General features: G+C 49.0%; 1 protein-coding gene across 9 annotated transcripts in view; it reads right to left on the bottom strand.

The window, feature by feature from the left end:
- Nucleotides 1-15633, bottom strand: part of LOC3291681 (uncharacterized) — a 123530-nt gene that overhangs the window by 8591 nt on the left and 99306 nt on the right. For 5 of the 9 annotated variants that reach the window (XM_061654253.1, XM_061654248.1, XM_061654249.1 and 2 more), the window contains 8 exons: nt 12516-13233; nt 8097-8242; nt 6006-7862; nt 5822-5939; nt 3810-4132; nt 3154-3542; nt 543-1537; nt 211-471 (listed from right to left, as the gene is read on the bottom strand). In XM_061654253.1, coding sequence (XP_061510237.1) covers nt 211-471; nt 543-1537; nt 3154-3542; nt 3810-4132; nt 5822-5939; nt 6006-7862; nt 8097-8242; nt 12516-13233 — 4807 coding nt within the window. Of the gene's footprint in view, nt 1-203; nt 472-542; nt 1538-3153; nt 3543-3809; nt 4133-5821; nt 5940-6005; nt 7863-8096; nt 8243-12515; nt 13234-15633 lie in introns of all 9 variants that reach the window. The other 4 variants (XM_061654252.1, XM_061654251.1, XM_061654257.1 and 1 more) reach the window with 4 other exon arrangements.

Genomic DNA, 15633 nt, shown 5'->3' with positions numbered 1-15633 from the left:
TAATATCAAACTAAACAGCTTTCTAGACACATCTCCATCGAGAAGATTGGCTCTTGCTCTACAAACGATCCTCTAAAAACGAAAGTTTGTCAGGCAGCTTCTATACTTTCAGGTGGGAAACTGTAGAGGAATAAATGCAACCGCAGCTAACACACTCACACAACTACCCAGAGCACACAACAACGGCAGAGTGGATCACTAACCGCTTACCTTGGCCCGGTACTCCTGCCGGCTCTTGAAGTGTCGCCGATCGACGTGCCTGTCCTCGGAGCGAAAGCGCTTGTCCATCTTCTTGTACAGCCGGGTGTGGTGTGGCGTCTTGGTGCAGTCTGGCGAGTCAGCGAACCCCTCCGGTGGCTGCACAATGTCCGGCCGATCGTTGTCCGTCGAGTCGAGCGTTAGGATGGACTCTTCGGATTCGCCCGGGAGGTTCGAGACCTCCACCTCTTTGCCGCAGTGTGAACAATGAACCTGCGAGATAGCAGCACAACCAAGGCTTTGTTAATATAGGGAAGACTGGGGTTTGAAGATAAGCTTCTTACCTGGTGCTCACAGTGGGACAATGCGTCAGCTTCGCTGTAAAACACCGAGTCCGAACCAGGTGACACCGAACGTAGCGACTCGGTGGAGATCGCTTGCAGTCGTTTCTCGGGCGAGATTTTCTGCTTGCGTGGAGATCCAACCGACGGTGGGCTACGGATCTGTGAGTAGTACTGCGAGGGACTCAGCTTCGTGCCGGTGGTAACAATCGTCGGTTGAGGTGTGGCCATCACCACGGCCGTGGTCGCAGTCGCCGCAGCCGCCGCCACCACGGTAGGTTTCTCGGGAGAGCGCACCAACGGTGTCTTGCTTCGCCGGGGCAGCGTTCCAGTCGATCCCATCCCACTGCCGGCGGTCGTGTCCTCCGGTACAGCGCTGCGAGCCCGCGGTGACTTGCGCGTCTTCGGTCGGAAGCGTTTCTGCTTGCTGCTGGGACTCGCCCCGTCCAGCACATTCAGCGCACTCTTGTCCTCCGGCGACAGCTTCTTAAAGCCCGGGCTCGGCTGGCGCAGCATCGGCGTGGTGTACGTCTTGATCGAGTCCTTGTCAAACTCCAGCTTGAACGTGCTCTTTTTCCTGCGCCGCTCCTCCTCGTTCCAGTCGCGACCCCGCCGAGCGCTTCGGGCAATAGTTCCGGTCGCGGCACCAGCGTACGGCAGCTTGGGCGCGGCCTCCTTCTCGTCGTGCGACGATGAGTAGCGCTTTTCGCTCCGCTCGTCGTCCGAAAGCGATTGCGGCTTCGCCGGCTTCACCTTGCCGGCGATCGCTTTCGGCAGGGCGGCCCGGGAAGGCGAACTCTTCTTGCTCACGCTGAAACTATCGCTCGAACTGCTGCTGACGGAGTGCGTCGGCGAGGGCTTCGGGATGGGCGGCGGTGGGATTTGGGGCGAGACGGACTTTTCCTCGACCGGGGGCGTTTCCTCGCACACCGCATCGACCCGGGCCAGGCTGTAGATGGAGGACGCACTCTCGAAGGATGATCCGTCCTGTGTGGTGGCTGCAGTTGGCAAAGGAACAAAGATGAAAGTGTGTAACTTTTCCCATTTGCAACGTTCAGACAAACTTTAAACGTCAACCAGCAACAGCAAGCTTTTCCGCGTGGTGGGGATGGTAATTGCGAATCAACAACAAGCGACAAACGACGTCTAATATTGAACAGGTAACGGTTCCAACAAAAGCTGCTTTCAAACATCTAAGCCGGGGATTATGTGGATACATGGTGGATGTTACAACACTAAATTAATGGGGAAATTGTGTATACTATTCCAATTGAAACTGGGCTGAGCACAATTGCTCCATTTGTTAATCAATAACTAATTAACGTCCTAAAAGCATTTTGCTTTATTGATTGATTTGTGAAGGTGTAGAAAGGGATGGAAATGGAAATAGGTTACTCGGAATGACACTCAACTGGAAGCACATTGAAACATAAATACACATAAATGATAATTCACACTTGGCCGTAACAATCGCTGACGATGATTGATTAACATTAAAGCGACACTTGACAATTATCGAGTTGACCTTAACTGGGAAAAGCAAGATAGAATGATAAGCATTTGATCGGATGACTTTCGGGTTAATTCATTGCCAGTTTGATTGATGTGATGTCAGTGAAGTTTAAAAAGGCAAATAATTAAATAAATTACGAGAGTTTGAAACCCTATCGATTTAAAAGAAAAATATTTGACCAGTGCCTACTATTCTGTTGGTTTTGTTGTACACATTGCATACTTTAAGGGTGATTATCGTCAAACCAAAACTTTAAATTTAGCTTTTTTAAATTTTTTTTTTATGTTGCCTACGCTTTATTCAAATTGTTGGTTTCGATAGATGATCTTAGTTGCTATCCAACAACTACCAAACAATAAAAAAGGTATTTCATCATTTTACAATTTTTACTCTCCGGTGCGAACTTTTGCACGCTTTCATGGGATAAAACCAATTGACAAACATTTTCAATAATTAGCATCATTCACACGCGCTACCCATCGCATTGTGCGAATTAAGCATTGTCGGTATAATTAAATTTTATTTATTGTCATCAAGAGTAGCGTTTTTGTTACCCCTTACTTACTCAGGCCTTAACCACACCGTGAGTAAAGTGCGGACACCAAGCAAAGCATTGGAGTTATTGTGAACAGCACCGCAGCGAGCACCGCTTTAAAGGATTATAATTATGTGCAATGCGCTGGCAATGTTTTAATTAAACGATAATGTGTGTTGTGTGTTTTTTATGTGACATCCATTCAGCTGACTAAAGGAGGATATATTGTTCACACGCAAACACACACCCGATATGATAATTGATGACGAAAGTGCGAATAAAACTCAAACACGGGTGACAAATAAAAGCAAATGTTTTTTTTCTTCCTCCTCATTACACCGCGCTGTATTAAAAGGGAAGGAGGATCGACGGCACTTGGCAGACACACACAGCTAAAACACACTGGGATCGTGGGGAGCAGGAAATACAAACAGACAAACGTAACAACAGCAAAGGGAACAAAACATAGAACAAACACTTGGGGAAAATTTGGAGCGCATGGGGAGACAAATGGGGAAGACAAACGAACAGTGCGTGCGAGTGTGTAAGAATCGGATATTTCGAACCTGGTACTTGTTTGGTCGGTCTAGTGGCGTGGATCGTTTTGTATGTACCTTTAGCTCCCGATGCACCCCGCTTCGAGTTGTCGGTGCACGTCACATAGTCCTCGGTGGTGCTGCCTTCCGATCCAGCGCCACCACCGGTAGCACCACCAGGACCGGATGTGCTCGGATCCTGGCTAAAGACGGGATGATCCTTCAAGAGATCGACACCGTTTCCGGGCGAACCTTTGGCGAACCGGGCAGCCACTGGAGTGGCCGCACCGATTGGATGGTGGTGGGGCAGCTTGGTTGAGGACGGCGAAGGTTGCTGGGGAGTCGCTGGGCTGCCGGAAGGCATAGAGGACGTTGGACTTGGGTCGGATTTTCCGGTACGTTCGGTTGGGTCCGAAGAGCTGAATGGAAATCGAAGGATGTAGAAGATGAAGTTATAATTAAAGAGGCAATAATGCGCCTAAATGTATGCTTTTTGCTTCACATTATCAGGCTTTTGAGGCTTTTGTAGCTACTTTTAAATTGATTAATGTGTCAGCTGCACTATTCAATTTGAAATTTGCTTTTAAGTAGATACATTTGAGCTTTTATCGAAAGAAATCATATAATTGAAACGAAACAGATTATTCGCCTTTTCCCCCAAAATCCCTCGCCACCCGCTCACTTACCGATGGATTAACGGTTCGATTTTGTGCAGCTTTTGCTGCTGCTTCTGCTGCTCGCTGCGTGCGGCCCGCTTGGTGGGCGAAAGTGGCCGCGAAGGGCGGCGCAGCGTGGCCGACTTTTGCCACTGCAGGTCACGTTCCTCGCGCTCCATGCTCGGCGACGGGATGACAGCGATCGATGGGGTGGTGGGCTTTACGATGCCGATGCCGGCCACGCTCGGTTGAATGGCCGTCCCGTTCGGTTGGTGGCCGTGGCCGGACGGTGTGGAGACGGTGTTTGACTGCAGTGCAGTCGATGCCACGGTTACCGGCAGTGGTGGTAGCGGCTGCACAGAAAGGGGGGGGGGGGGGGGGGGGGAAGGATGGTAGAGAAAACAAAGCGTAAAAAGCGGTCGTAAAATGCTTCGACCAGCGGCGAAATCCCCGGGCGCGTTAAGACCACCGCTTGATCCTGGCTTTTCGGACGCCACAAGCGATATCCAAATAAAAGCTGAAAGCAGCTCGGTGCATGGGACAGACCGTACGGTAAACAAAATGAAAGCTGCTGGACCCTCCCAAGTGATGCAGCAACTTTGAGCAATAACCGGACCAGAATGCGCTTGATACGCTGTGGCGTGTTTGGCGTCACATAAAATTAAATCATGTCCTTTTTCGTCCCTTTTGGTGGGTGAAAACTGCAACACTGCACTGTAGCTGCACGAGTCGAGCGTTTAGTTACGAAACAAGCTGCTAGTTTTTTGGTGCAGAAAAGTAGGAGAGTGGCAGTCCTTTTTTGCCCATAAGTAATGTTTTGTAGCAAAGCAAATTCACCCCGAATCTCATCTGTGCTGTGGTAGATTATGTATTCGAATTTAATTAAAGTGACTGGCTCGATACTGGTCCGTTGCTGGCATACAGATCGTTGTCAATGGAGCCACAACACACAAAGCTCGTCAGAGCGCTATTCTCTGTGTAGAATATTAAATTTCATACATTCGTAGACATTCGAGCTTTGGCAAAATCGTTCAAATGGAAATGGCGAACAAAACCGCTCTCTATGTGGACCGCCGTTTTCCAATACACAATTCAATTTTCGGCCCAACTGCAAACAACCGGATGGAGCGGAGGTTGGGTGATGATTTTAGCTTCAAATTCCATGTCAAATTTCCATTTCGAGAAAGGAAAAACCCCGCTGCCCCGGAGTCCCGGACCGTTCCGTGGGAGGGTGGAGTCGGTCCCAGGGCTGGTGAATTTCACGCCGGGCTTAGCTGGTCTTTTGCAGCGCCATTGAACATTGGAAGTAACCAACGCGTAAAGTGTGCGCTTGGGTTTCGGTAGAGCGTGCCCGTTTTTTCACGGAATTTCAATCTTGCCGATGAAAATCCACAATGTAGGGCGAGATAATGGGATACTTGGAGTATACGCGGGACAACGAGGTGTACAAAATTATTAATTAGTGGTAGCGGTTTATTCGTTTCACGGCTGCATCCGGTGTAATTTTCTGCCACGCGGCACTGTAAGTAAACAGTGCTGTTGGAAGGCAAAGTCATATTTCCTTTCAATGGGTCTTATTGAAACGTTGGAGGGGTTTGTTTTGTGAAAATGAAGTAAAAAATCAAGCAGCACCTGAATCAACACTTGACGGACAGTGGATATTTTACCAAGGTATTGAATTTCATGAAGGAAGAAAAGAAAAGAAGATTTTAGGCGAAAACCTTAAAAAAGGTGAAAGAAAGGTTTGGTTGTTGATTTAGTCATACAAAAACCCGACTTTGTTGCCATAACTGCCCATTACTCAGCCTACGGCGTCTTTGATGATCGAAAGTGGATATGTTCGGTTGACTTCACAGTCAAAACTGTTAAGCTATCCAAAGGACAGTTTTGAACAGAAAATTTATTTTCAAAGCCTGAAGGTATGCAACCCGCAATACAGAAACATGTTATTTGCTGTAAAAAACCCGCTCCCAACTACGTTCAGTCTTAATACCATAGCTTTGCTAAAATGATTGCATAACTTTGGGCGTTTCAGCACCTACCTGATCGGCGATATCTTCCATATCCAGCACATCCGTATCCATCGAGCTGCGCTGCTGATGCTGCAGCAGTAGGTTCTTCCTTCTCGACGATGGAGTCAGCTTCCCGTTGTCCGTTAAGCTGTCGGAGGAGAAACAATCACCTTAATAATCAACTCTTATCAACCGTCAGCATTCACTCACTCACCTTTGCGTCATGATCGTCGCCTGCGATTCGTTCCAGTTCCCGTCGGACGTGTCGCGGGTGGCATCGTTTGCAAGCGAGTCGGAAGAGTGGAATGGGGAAGCCTCCCGGTGAAGCCTACCTGTGGACGCGGAGTGATCTTCCTTCTGCGGCGAAGGTGGTGCCGAAAGATGGCGCGACCCAATCGCAGCTCCGATCGATCTAGACCGGGACGACATGCGCTGGGCTGCGTGCGGGTGCGGTCTCCCACTGTCCCCGCCGTTGCGATGCGGGTGCTGTTGCACCACACTCCCGTTGTGCTCCCGTTCCTCCTCGTCCTCCTGCTCGCAGCTCGTCGGCTGATCCAGACTGACCGAGCGCTTGCGGAAGCTTTCCTTTCGCCGATCCTTCACCGGTGGCTCATCGTCCGGCACGGAGCTTTCGCTCGCGTCGCGATAGTCCGGCTTGGGCAGTTTCGGCGCTGCACACTGTTCCCGCATCGTGGAGCGTCCTTCATCGTCACTGCCGGTCGGTACGGTGGAGCTACCGCCATCTCCATCCGCAGTCACGCTCGCTTTGCGCCTTGCGTCGGCATGCATCAGCTCACCCTCGGACTGTGCTTTTTGAAGCTTTTTCTTCTTGACGGCACCGGGCGAGGGGACGGGCGACACGCGCGGCTTAAAGTCGATGAAGATTTCGCGCTCCTCGCCGGGCATGCCGTCCAGCTCCTGCTCGCTGTCCGAGTCGCAGGTCGAGCAGCTACCCTCGGAGGACGACTTGGTGTCGTCCTGCATGTCCAGCGGCTGAATGTTGGGCGGCGTCACCGGACAGGACGGGGGAGCCGTTTGGGAGGTGTAGTGGGTGGGTAGGGTGGGTGGTTGCGGTTTGACCAGCGGTTGGAACGGTTGCGTCTTTGCCGGCGCAGCGAACTGCGTCTGCATGATGGGCTGCACCTTCTGGATCTGCTGATGGGGGATGGAGTTCCGCTTGGCGAGGGCTTGCGTGTCGGGCGTGACGAACGCGTACGAGGCTCGCCGTTGTTGCTGCTGCTGCTGTTGCTGCTGCTGCTGCTGTTGCTGTTGTTGCTGCTGCTGATGCAGTCCTTGGACGAGGGGGAGCCCACTCGAGTGGGGTTGCTTTTCCGGCGGCAGCACAATGGCGTGGGCAGACATCCGGCGGTTCAGGGCCGTGGCCGTCGGCATGCTGTCAAAAGATCGAACATCTTGATTAACGCTTCCGTTGGACAGGATGAGATGCTCGGGGGCGGGCAGTGCCGGATGGGACTGGTCCCGGTACACGATGTCGTGATGGTGATGGGCGTGGCCGTGGTCCCGCCGGGGCAGTGTGTGCGTGTGGAACTCCTCCGGCTTGTGGTGGATGCACGTTCTCCGCGGCAAGCTGTGCGTCTCGAACGGAACGTATCCATTCTCGTAGCCATGGGTGTACTGTGACTGATGTCGTTGGTGTTGTTGTTGTTGCAGTTGAAGATGTTGCTGCTGCTGATGCTGCTGATGATGATGGTGCACCTGCTCCAGGTCCTGTTTGCGCAAAAACTGGAACGTCGGCTCCTGCGAGTGGCTGGCACGCCGCGGCAGCACAATGCTGTCGTACGCATCGTACGGATAGGAGGCGGTCTCGTACGACGTCCGCGACCCATCGGTCGACCGGTACGAGGTGGCACTGTCCTGCGAGTGGTTGCGCGAGTGCGTCAGGTGCGTGCCGTCCGAGTGGCTCAGCTGCGAGGACGTGCGCGACGATGGTAGCTCGAAATGTGGCCCTACATGGGTGGCGGGCGGTGAGGTGATGGTGAAGGGTGATTTCGGCGGCTCTTCCGACTGTGTGCGATGCAGCAGCTCATGATCAAAGTTTGCATTCGCGCTGCTGCGATTGTGTGCGTATTTCGGGTTGTGTAGTTTTAATGCGATGAGGAAGCGCGCAAAGCAAAAACCAAAAACCATACCATGAAACGAGAACGAATGGAATCGGAGGAGGTGAAGAATGGGCGAGGCTGTTAGCTTTTCGTCGCAGCAAATGCAAGCAGGGGCGCATATAGACAACAAGCAAAATGTATCGAAAAAAGAAACTGTATCAAAGCAAACGCTCAACCGTACTTACGTGCCAGTGTCCACCGGTTGCAGCACGTTTGGATCGATGCCATTCTCCTGCAAACGATCGCCGGCCTCGGACAGGCTCTTGGTTAGCTTGCGGCCACCACCGTTCAGTCCGCCGTTTGTTTGCGCGCCTTGGGAAACCATTTTTACCTGCAAAGGAAGCCCCATTCGGAGTTTAGTCGCCTAAAGTTATGCAATCGGTTGAAAGACGAAGAAAAAGCAGCTTTTGCTGAGCTCATCATCCCGTATGTGAGGAGAATGAAATGAAACGGCATCCCTTTTTCTACTCTTTTGATTTGATTTGCATGCACGTTTCCTGTTTATTATCAACTCACACTCTTATCACGCTCCAATCTCAATCATTCGATGGAAAAAAGTCCCACTCTCCTGCATACAAAGCACAGTCGAGAGCCGGATTTACCATATATGCAATAAATCTGAGTCGAGAAATTTATGGAGATTTTATGTTCCACACATATTCCCGGCAAAGAAAGACAGCAAAAGAGAAGCGTCCTTGCTTTGTTTCGGGCCGAGGCAAATCGTTCGCTGACGATGGCCACAACGAGATCGATATTTTTTCGGGCTGTTCCGAAACGGGCCGCTGTGCCGGGCCAAGATTGCCAGGGATGGTGTATTTTTTATGAGATTGAGACTGTCACCAGCTGTCGCTTTCGATTTTGCAAACAGCTCGAGCAAGTGACCCAGATTTGCCGTCGACCTCATAAAAGGTCGTAGCCGCAACCGGGGTCGGGGGAAATAATGATTCAGTGAAATGATGCCAGCACTCTGCTCTCTTCACTTTCCCTGCCACAAAACCCTGCAAGAAGCTGCCGTGTTGGAAAGTGAAAGTATCCAAGGCGCCTTGTTTGTTTTTACTTTAAGGCCGCTTTCAACGGTGTGTGTCTGTTTTGTTTTACAGTGGCAGACTAGTGCAAAATACTGCAAAGTTTCCACTTTTAATAACGAGATCTAATTACTGCGCCAACTTGTTAGTGTCTTAAGTAATTAAAATGTTATGACACCTTCCACCGTAAACCGGCAAACCGGTGGGCAAACGCAACTGTCAATGGCAACGGCCAGGGAAAACACGGTTTTGACAAATGAAATTGTTGAGCGAAGAAGATTTCACTTCACGCCCCCCCGAAAGGGAGGAAGGAAAGAAAGCTGAAGCTTAAAACTTTGGCCACACCTTACCATACCGTCGTCGGCAGGAGCATCCGTGATATATTTGCTTAACGTATTATACAGTTACGGGTGAGCGCAGGCAGTAGAGCAAGAACGCAAAAGAGAAAGAGCAGCAGAAGAATGGTTTTAAATAACCAAGCCCATTTCATTTGTATCCTTGTCGGAGCGCATTTCCGCCTGTGTGACGCTGTGTGCTTTAATGAAAAGTTGCTTTCCGACTAAAAGCTTGCACTCCGCTCACGCCCCAAAGCCACAGTCTTAACTGTTTTTTTGGAGCAGCTCTTCTTGTCCCACCCTCAGAGCTTGTTGTTTTCCCGCCGTTTTCCCTAGAACTCCCACTGTGCTGTGGATGAAGTTTGCAGCATAATTAGAAGCAAGTTTATCCATTTATCCGTAAAGCACAGACAAGCTGAGGTTGGTGGGTAAACGGCCTTTTTTGCCACTTTTAGTTCCTACCGCACCAGATAGAGGCAGGCATGAGATGGCGCTAAAACGGACGGTCACGGACTCACCGCTGCGAGAGTGTAGTGGTATGCGAAGAAAAGCAGTTTTGGCCAATGTGTTTCTTACGGCACTGATTCGTTGAAAAGGGAATTGAGCCAACTTTCATGGCTCCCTCTAAAAAAAGAGATAAACCCTGGGACAGACGATGAGCATCCCGGAAGAAACATTGGCCCTGGCAATTGCTTTGCAACCTAATTTTGGTAAGCTCTGATGAGGTAATTGAGGTTGGAGTTTGAGTTGGAGCTCGTGATGAATCGGGTTCGAGCGTTTCGCTGTGTGCACGCCGGCGAATGTAGATTTGCAACGGCAATGGGAATGCAATGGGAAAGGAATAAATTACAATTTGAATTTATTTGACTAATTTTAGTTTTAGCTGAATTGTCCTTTGAAAGCAAGAATCACAGTTTTTGCTAGGGGTTTCCCGGTATTTCTTTTCACTAGCACTGTAAACAAATTACACTTTCAATCAGCTGCGTGCATAAATGTAATTAAAAAAGGCTAAAAGATTAGTATTTTGCACTTCACATTTCCGTGTACTGCGCATTGCATACTGTCAGGCGTAAAACTGAGCGGGATGACAATTACACCGATCGTTGCCACTTGCCAACCTCGTCCGGAAACACAGAAAGAGGCGAACACAATGCGCTGTTCTAAATATTTTCCAATCTGTAGTTTGCAGCTTGCACACCAAACCGGAGCTTGGAATGTATGTGAAAACTTTGATCACCAAGTGGAAAGGAGAGCGCAAAAAAAAAACTATTACAAACAGTTTTTTAATCTCCCGTTTGAGGCTCAATTTCAATTGGGCAACTTTTGTTTGCCATTCGGGTGGAAAGAGTAAAAAAAATAGAAAATCTTTTCATCCAAATGAATGTCCAGCCAGCAAAACTTGTCCCTTTTGTCCATCGCCAGCAATTCATTTGGGAAAGAAAAAATAGTTTTTTTTAATAAATCAAATTGTATGCACCTGCACCATATCCTGTGCCATTGCAATTGGACATTGGACAGTTTAAAAGTTTATATTTATAAAACAAAAAATTAAACGATGCATGAAGACCCACAAAAAGCATAAAACCAATACGATCGAAAGCAAAAGTTCACTTCAGCAGAAGGATTGGCAAAAAGGGTGGACAAAACGAAAGGTGATTAAAATTATAATCCTCCTATCGACAGCTGTAATGGTTCATTTGCACCGGATTTTCGACCGAATAAGTAAAGTGAAAGCGAAAAAGTGCTGGATAGAACAAATAAAATACTGCACCCAGGAGCACTTTTGGCTGGCATGGACGGATAAAAACGATCAGCATTTAAATCCTTTGCTATAGTAGCCGTTGAGCTGGTAAATATATTTGGGAGATTATTTTGAGTGAATCTTAATTGCTTCAACGAACATCGTTAGGGGGAAAATGGCTCGGCAAACATGCTTGAAGCAGCTTTTCCCAGAGCAACGCTAGCTTTTGTGGATCCAAAATATTGGATAGATGAAGCTGTTGAATATTAATACTTAATAACATTACTTCCAAGTAGCTTGGGCCATGTTTTTGTCGCAACAATTTCCGCTCGCGTAAAAGCACACGATTCCAGCAATTGCCTCGTAAACACTTTACCTCAATGACACTAATTAACCTGTTCCCGGAAGCCCACGCTACCGTCGCTAATCCAATCTGAGCGTTTCCTGTTCGGCGTGTGTGTGTGAGTCGTTAGAGTCATTATCGTTCCACGCCCAACGCCTACTACAACGCACGCCGTGTGCGCAATGTAAATGATCAACTTTTGGGCTCTGCGAAGCCACAGGAAGCGCTTGAAGCAACCAAATTCACGTACCATGGGAGGTGGTTGCCATCTTGCTACCATGTTGCTAAGCCAAGCTCGTTACCATCGGCAAGCGTCAGACAATTCGAAACATTTCGTCTCAAGCAGCCTCTTCCCTGATTTCTGGCTCAATCTGACAAGGAAGGTGCAAGTAATCCCTGCTGTTACACCAGTGCACGAGCTATGCGTCCTGACCGCTGTTTCCCTCGAGACACAAACTCACATAGCAGGGATTTTCCAAACTTTCACTGTCCCCACAGCACAGCCCCCACCAACCCCCCAAACGGAAACCATCAACAGAGGCAAATAATTCGATGCGCTCGAAGAGCACTTTAGTTTTCCAACCGTAATTGTTATTGTGCGAACAGGCTGTGAAATGTTTTACGGGGCTGGTGAGGTGAGCTTTTCTTGAGCTTTTCCTCCGAGCAGCAGGGCAGAATATTTTGAGTGGGCTGTGCACCGAGCGTGCCGGGAGAACAGGGAGTAGTTTGGTGCCATTTCACCGGTCCCAAGGGGGGCGGGTAGTGTTGCTGTGAAATCAGCCTGAAGGACCCACTTTCGATGGGCTAGTTGAAGGAGTGTTTTATATTTTTGCTGCTGCACTCGAGTGGCGTCGAGTGGCCGCGCCACTCGACAAACAACAAACTGTGCCAGTGACAGCGACGGTGTCGAGAGCCACGGTCAAGTTGCTCACCGTTGACTCTATGGGACAGTTTATAGCGTTTGCATCGGGAGAGAGGGAGAGCGAGAGATCGAGAGTGTGTGTGTGTAAATTATGGAAAATGTAAAATACAAAATGGATGGAACGGGGGCTTCACTTCAAGTTTCTAGAATGCGCTTACACGCTTGGCGCAACGAACAGCGTGCTCAACCTTTTCAGTTAAAAACATAAGGAGCAACACAAACTGTCCTTGTCACTTACCCGGTGGATCGTTCTGGGGCTCAGCGAAAGGTTGTGTGGCGCCGTTCCCTTCTTGCCCAGATACACCTCCGTCTGCGTTGCTTGCGTCTTCATTGCGCTTCGCTTCACCTTTTCCAACACAACCATCTCCTGCTGATGCTGCTGCTGCTGAAGCTGTTGCTGCTGCTGCTGCTGCTGAGCGGCGAGCTGTGCTGCCTGAAGTTGCTGCTGTTGATGCTGCTGATGTTGATGTTGCAGGTGAGCTTGGTGTGCGAGCAGTGCCGCTTGTTGCTGCTGCTGCTGCTGCTGTAGATGCTGCAGATGCTGCTGGTGCAAGTGCTGATGAAGATGGGACGTCGGTTGCTGCTGTATGAGCACGTGCTGAGGCTGTTGCGGTTGCTGCTGCTGTGGCTGATGGTGCGGCTGCTGCTGCTGCTGATGCGGCGGCTGCTGAGGTTGACTGTGGCTCGGGTTCTGCGGCACGGACAGGGGTTGCTTCTGGAGGGCTTGGGGCAGCAGCGGTTGCGGCTGGGCGGTGGGTTGCGTGAGGATCGAGTGCAGCGGTGCACCCGTGGCGTACGGGCCGGCCGCGTGCTGGGCCAGCGTGATGGTGGGCTTTTTGCCGCCGATCAGTCTTTCCTGGCTGCGGGCCGCTGCCAGCCGTGACAGCGGTCGGCTACCCATCGCTTCGTCGAACGACGTGAGCGTGTAGGACCGGGCAAAGCTGACGTGTTTCGTCCTGATGCGGGGGGCGTGCGATGCGTGGGAATGAAAATGGGGAAAAAAGCAACGAATCGATTACAATCTTATGGCGAAAGAGGGAGAGACAGAGAGCGCGAAGGGAATTAGAAGCATGACAATCGGAACTGACGCAAATCTGGAGGGTGGATACGGTTGAGGAGTTTGGGTGAAACAATTCCATGCTACACAGTTTCCATTTGCAATCATGTAGTTGTAGTTGACGTCGCACGTGGGCTTATAATTTGGGTTTGATAGAGCTGAAAATTGAGTTTCACTGGAAGTCTATTTTCAGTCATATCGTTTCTCGACAAATTGCCTCAAGAAATGATATTTTCGAAGGGACACGTTTATAAACAACTTGAGTCTCTTAAATGCCAGGACTTCTCCATAATTAGTGGTCGTTCTGTATTTTTCCAATAAAAAAAAATCTTCCAAAAAAATACGTCAAATCAAGCAAAAGGCATTACAATTCAATCAAAACATTCTTATCAGTTCTAAGAACGCTCCTCCCTTCTTTTATGAAAATTGCTGCACGTGCTGTATGTATCATTTCCAACATTGCTTTTTTATGCATATTTCTTCACAAAAAAACAGCCTCCACTCAGTTACTATGCAATCTCGTGAAAAATGTCATTCGCTCCGCTAGACATTGGCTACAAAAATAGCCGACAGCCGACAGACAGTGTTCGCTCGCCATGAATTCGTTCCTATCGCCACAATCAATCGCCCTCACCGACGCGCTCTCATACACATTTTGCCGCCTGAATGGCATTCCGGGGAATGCCGGCTCGCCTCCAAATTAGTCGCCGAGTTTTTCTCCGTAAACCTCAAAATGACGGGAGCTTACACTGCAGACGATTGCGATGGTTTGAAATGAAAATGGTACCTCTAGTCGCTAAGGCGCTTAGTCAACAGATCAATAAATAATTTCATGGCCAAAGCTGCGAAAAAGTTGGCCCGCTTCATGGGGCGGTGGCTGCAAGGTGACCGGCGGTGACAAATGGTTTCGGGTATCAGGTGGCGGTGGCGGCGATTTAAGGACACGGTTCGCTTTGCTTGTGATTCGGTTTTGGTGGGGTGATCTGGGGGGCGAAAAACTTGTGCCCGGAAGGTGCAGGGTAAAAAGTAATTAAATAGCTCATTTCATCTTCGTTTTTCCGTTGTTTAAGAGTTGGAAAAATGTTGATTAAATTCTAAACAATCAATCAGACATGATTAGATTCGATTTGCCGATTGCTTGAGCTGGCATGCCGTTGAATTTCTTATCGAAAATTTTGTGTTTGTTCAGGGTATGGATTTTTTTTGAAACTATAGTTTTTTCAACATCTCTAGCTTACGTCTTGAAGTCAATTTAATTAATCTTTGAAAGGGCAAATAATGGTTTAATGTAATCTAATTCCTTTGCTAATTCATTACCATTCCTTACAGAATAGCTCCTCATGATGTTGAAAATGATACAATGTTGCAGAAGACACACAGCTGTTGTGCTTTGCATTCTTCACAGACAGACGCAGTCATCAAATCATCCCTGGGTGAAGGTTAGTGGCATCAGTTACATGTTACGTGGTAGTCAGGATATTTATTTTCCCAGCACCAGCGCTCAGCAAACGCTGCTGGTGTGTATTCTATAATGTTACAACACATCCACCGGCGGATCAAAAACCACCTGACAGCATGCTACTTGAATCTTCTGCCATCGTACACCATCCTAGTCATTGTTTCGAGCAAGTGCTTTTTTAAACAAAAGGAACACTCGTGACTGATAGCGAAAAGTGGTTCCCATCCACCACCACCGAAAGCAGCAGCTGTGCCGTGTCTAACACGGCTGGGAAAACTACAGCGCCACTACGTGCAATGGTAGCAGCGGTTTCTGGGTTTTTGTGGTTTGGTGGGAGCGTCCATAAACGTTTTCCAAATTGCAGCTGCAGATGCGAACGCGTTTTGCGTTTGCTGCCAAAGAGACCAACGCACGCGGTCTAAGAAATCAGACCAAATTGAAGAGAGGTTTTGTTTGACTGCTATCCGACGTGGTTGATATTGCGCTGCTATAAAAGTGTTGGAGCAAAATTGTAGCAAGCTGCATGACAGCAATAAGCAGCTTGCAAACAAAAACGCACTACATGATAGTATGAAATGTATGCACTTCTTTATGCAATTTGCGTTCGTTATCAATATTCCCTGGGACGGACGGACGGTTTTCGGGGAAGCTGTTCAAAGCGCACGTCCTACGTTCCAAGCGAACGTCTTTTGAGCAATCAGCTTTGCGAGCTGGAGGAAGGTTGTCTTGCCGCTAAGCTGGTTGTTTTCGTGTTCCCGTGTTTCTGGAAGTTGCCAGCAAGCTTTCATAATCTTCTCCCACCCCCGTGGGAAAATTTGCCTTGATACATATACACACAGA

The sequence above is a fragment of the Anopheles gambiae genome, chromosome 3 (assembly GCF_943734735.2).
Source record: "Anopheles gambiae chromosome 3, idAnoGambNW_F1_1, whole genome shotgun sequence".
NCBI classification, from domain to species: Eukaryota; Metazoa; Arthropoda; class Insecta; order Diptera; family Culicidae; genus Anopheles; species Anopheles gambiae.
Note: the sequence above shows the minus strand (reverse complement) of the source record. Positions and strands in the feature narration are given on the sequence as shown.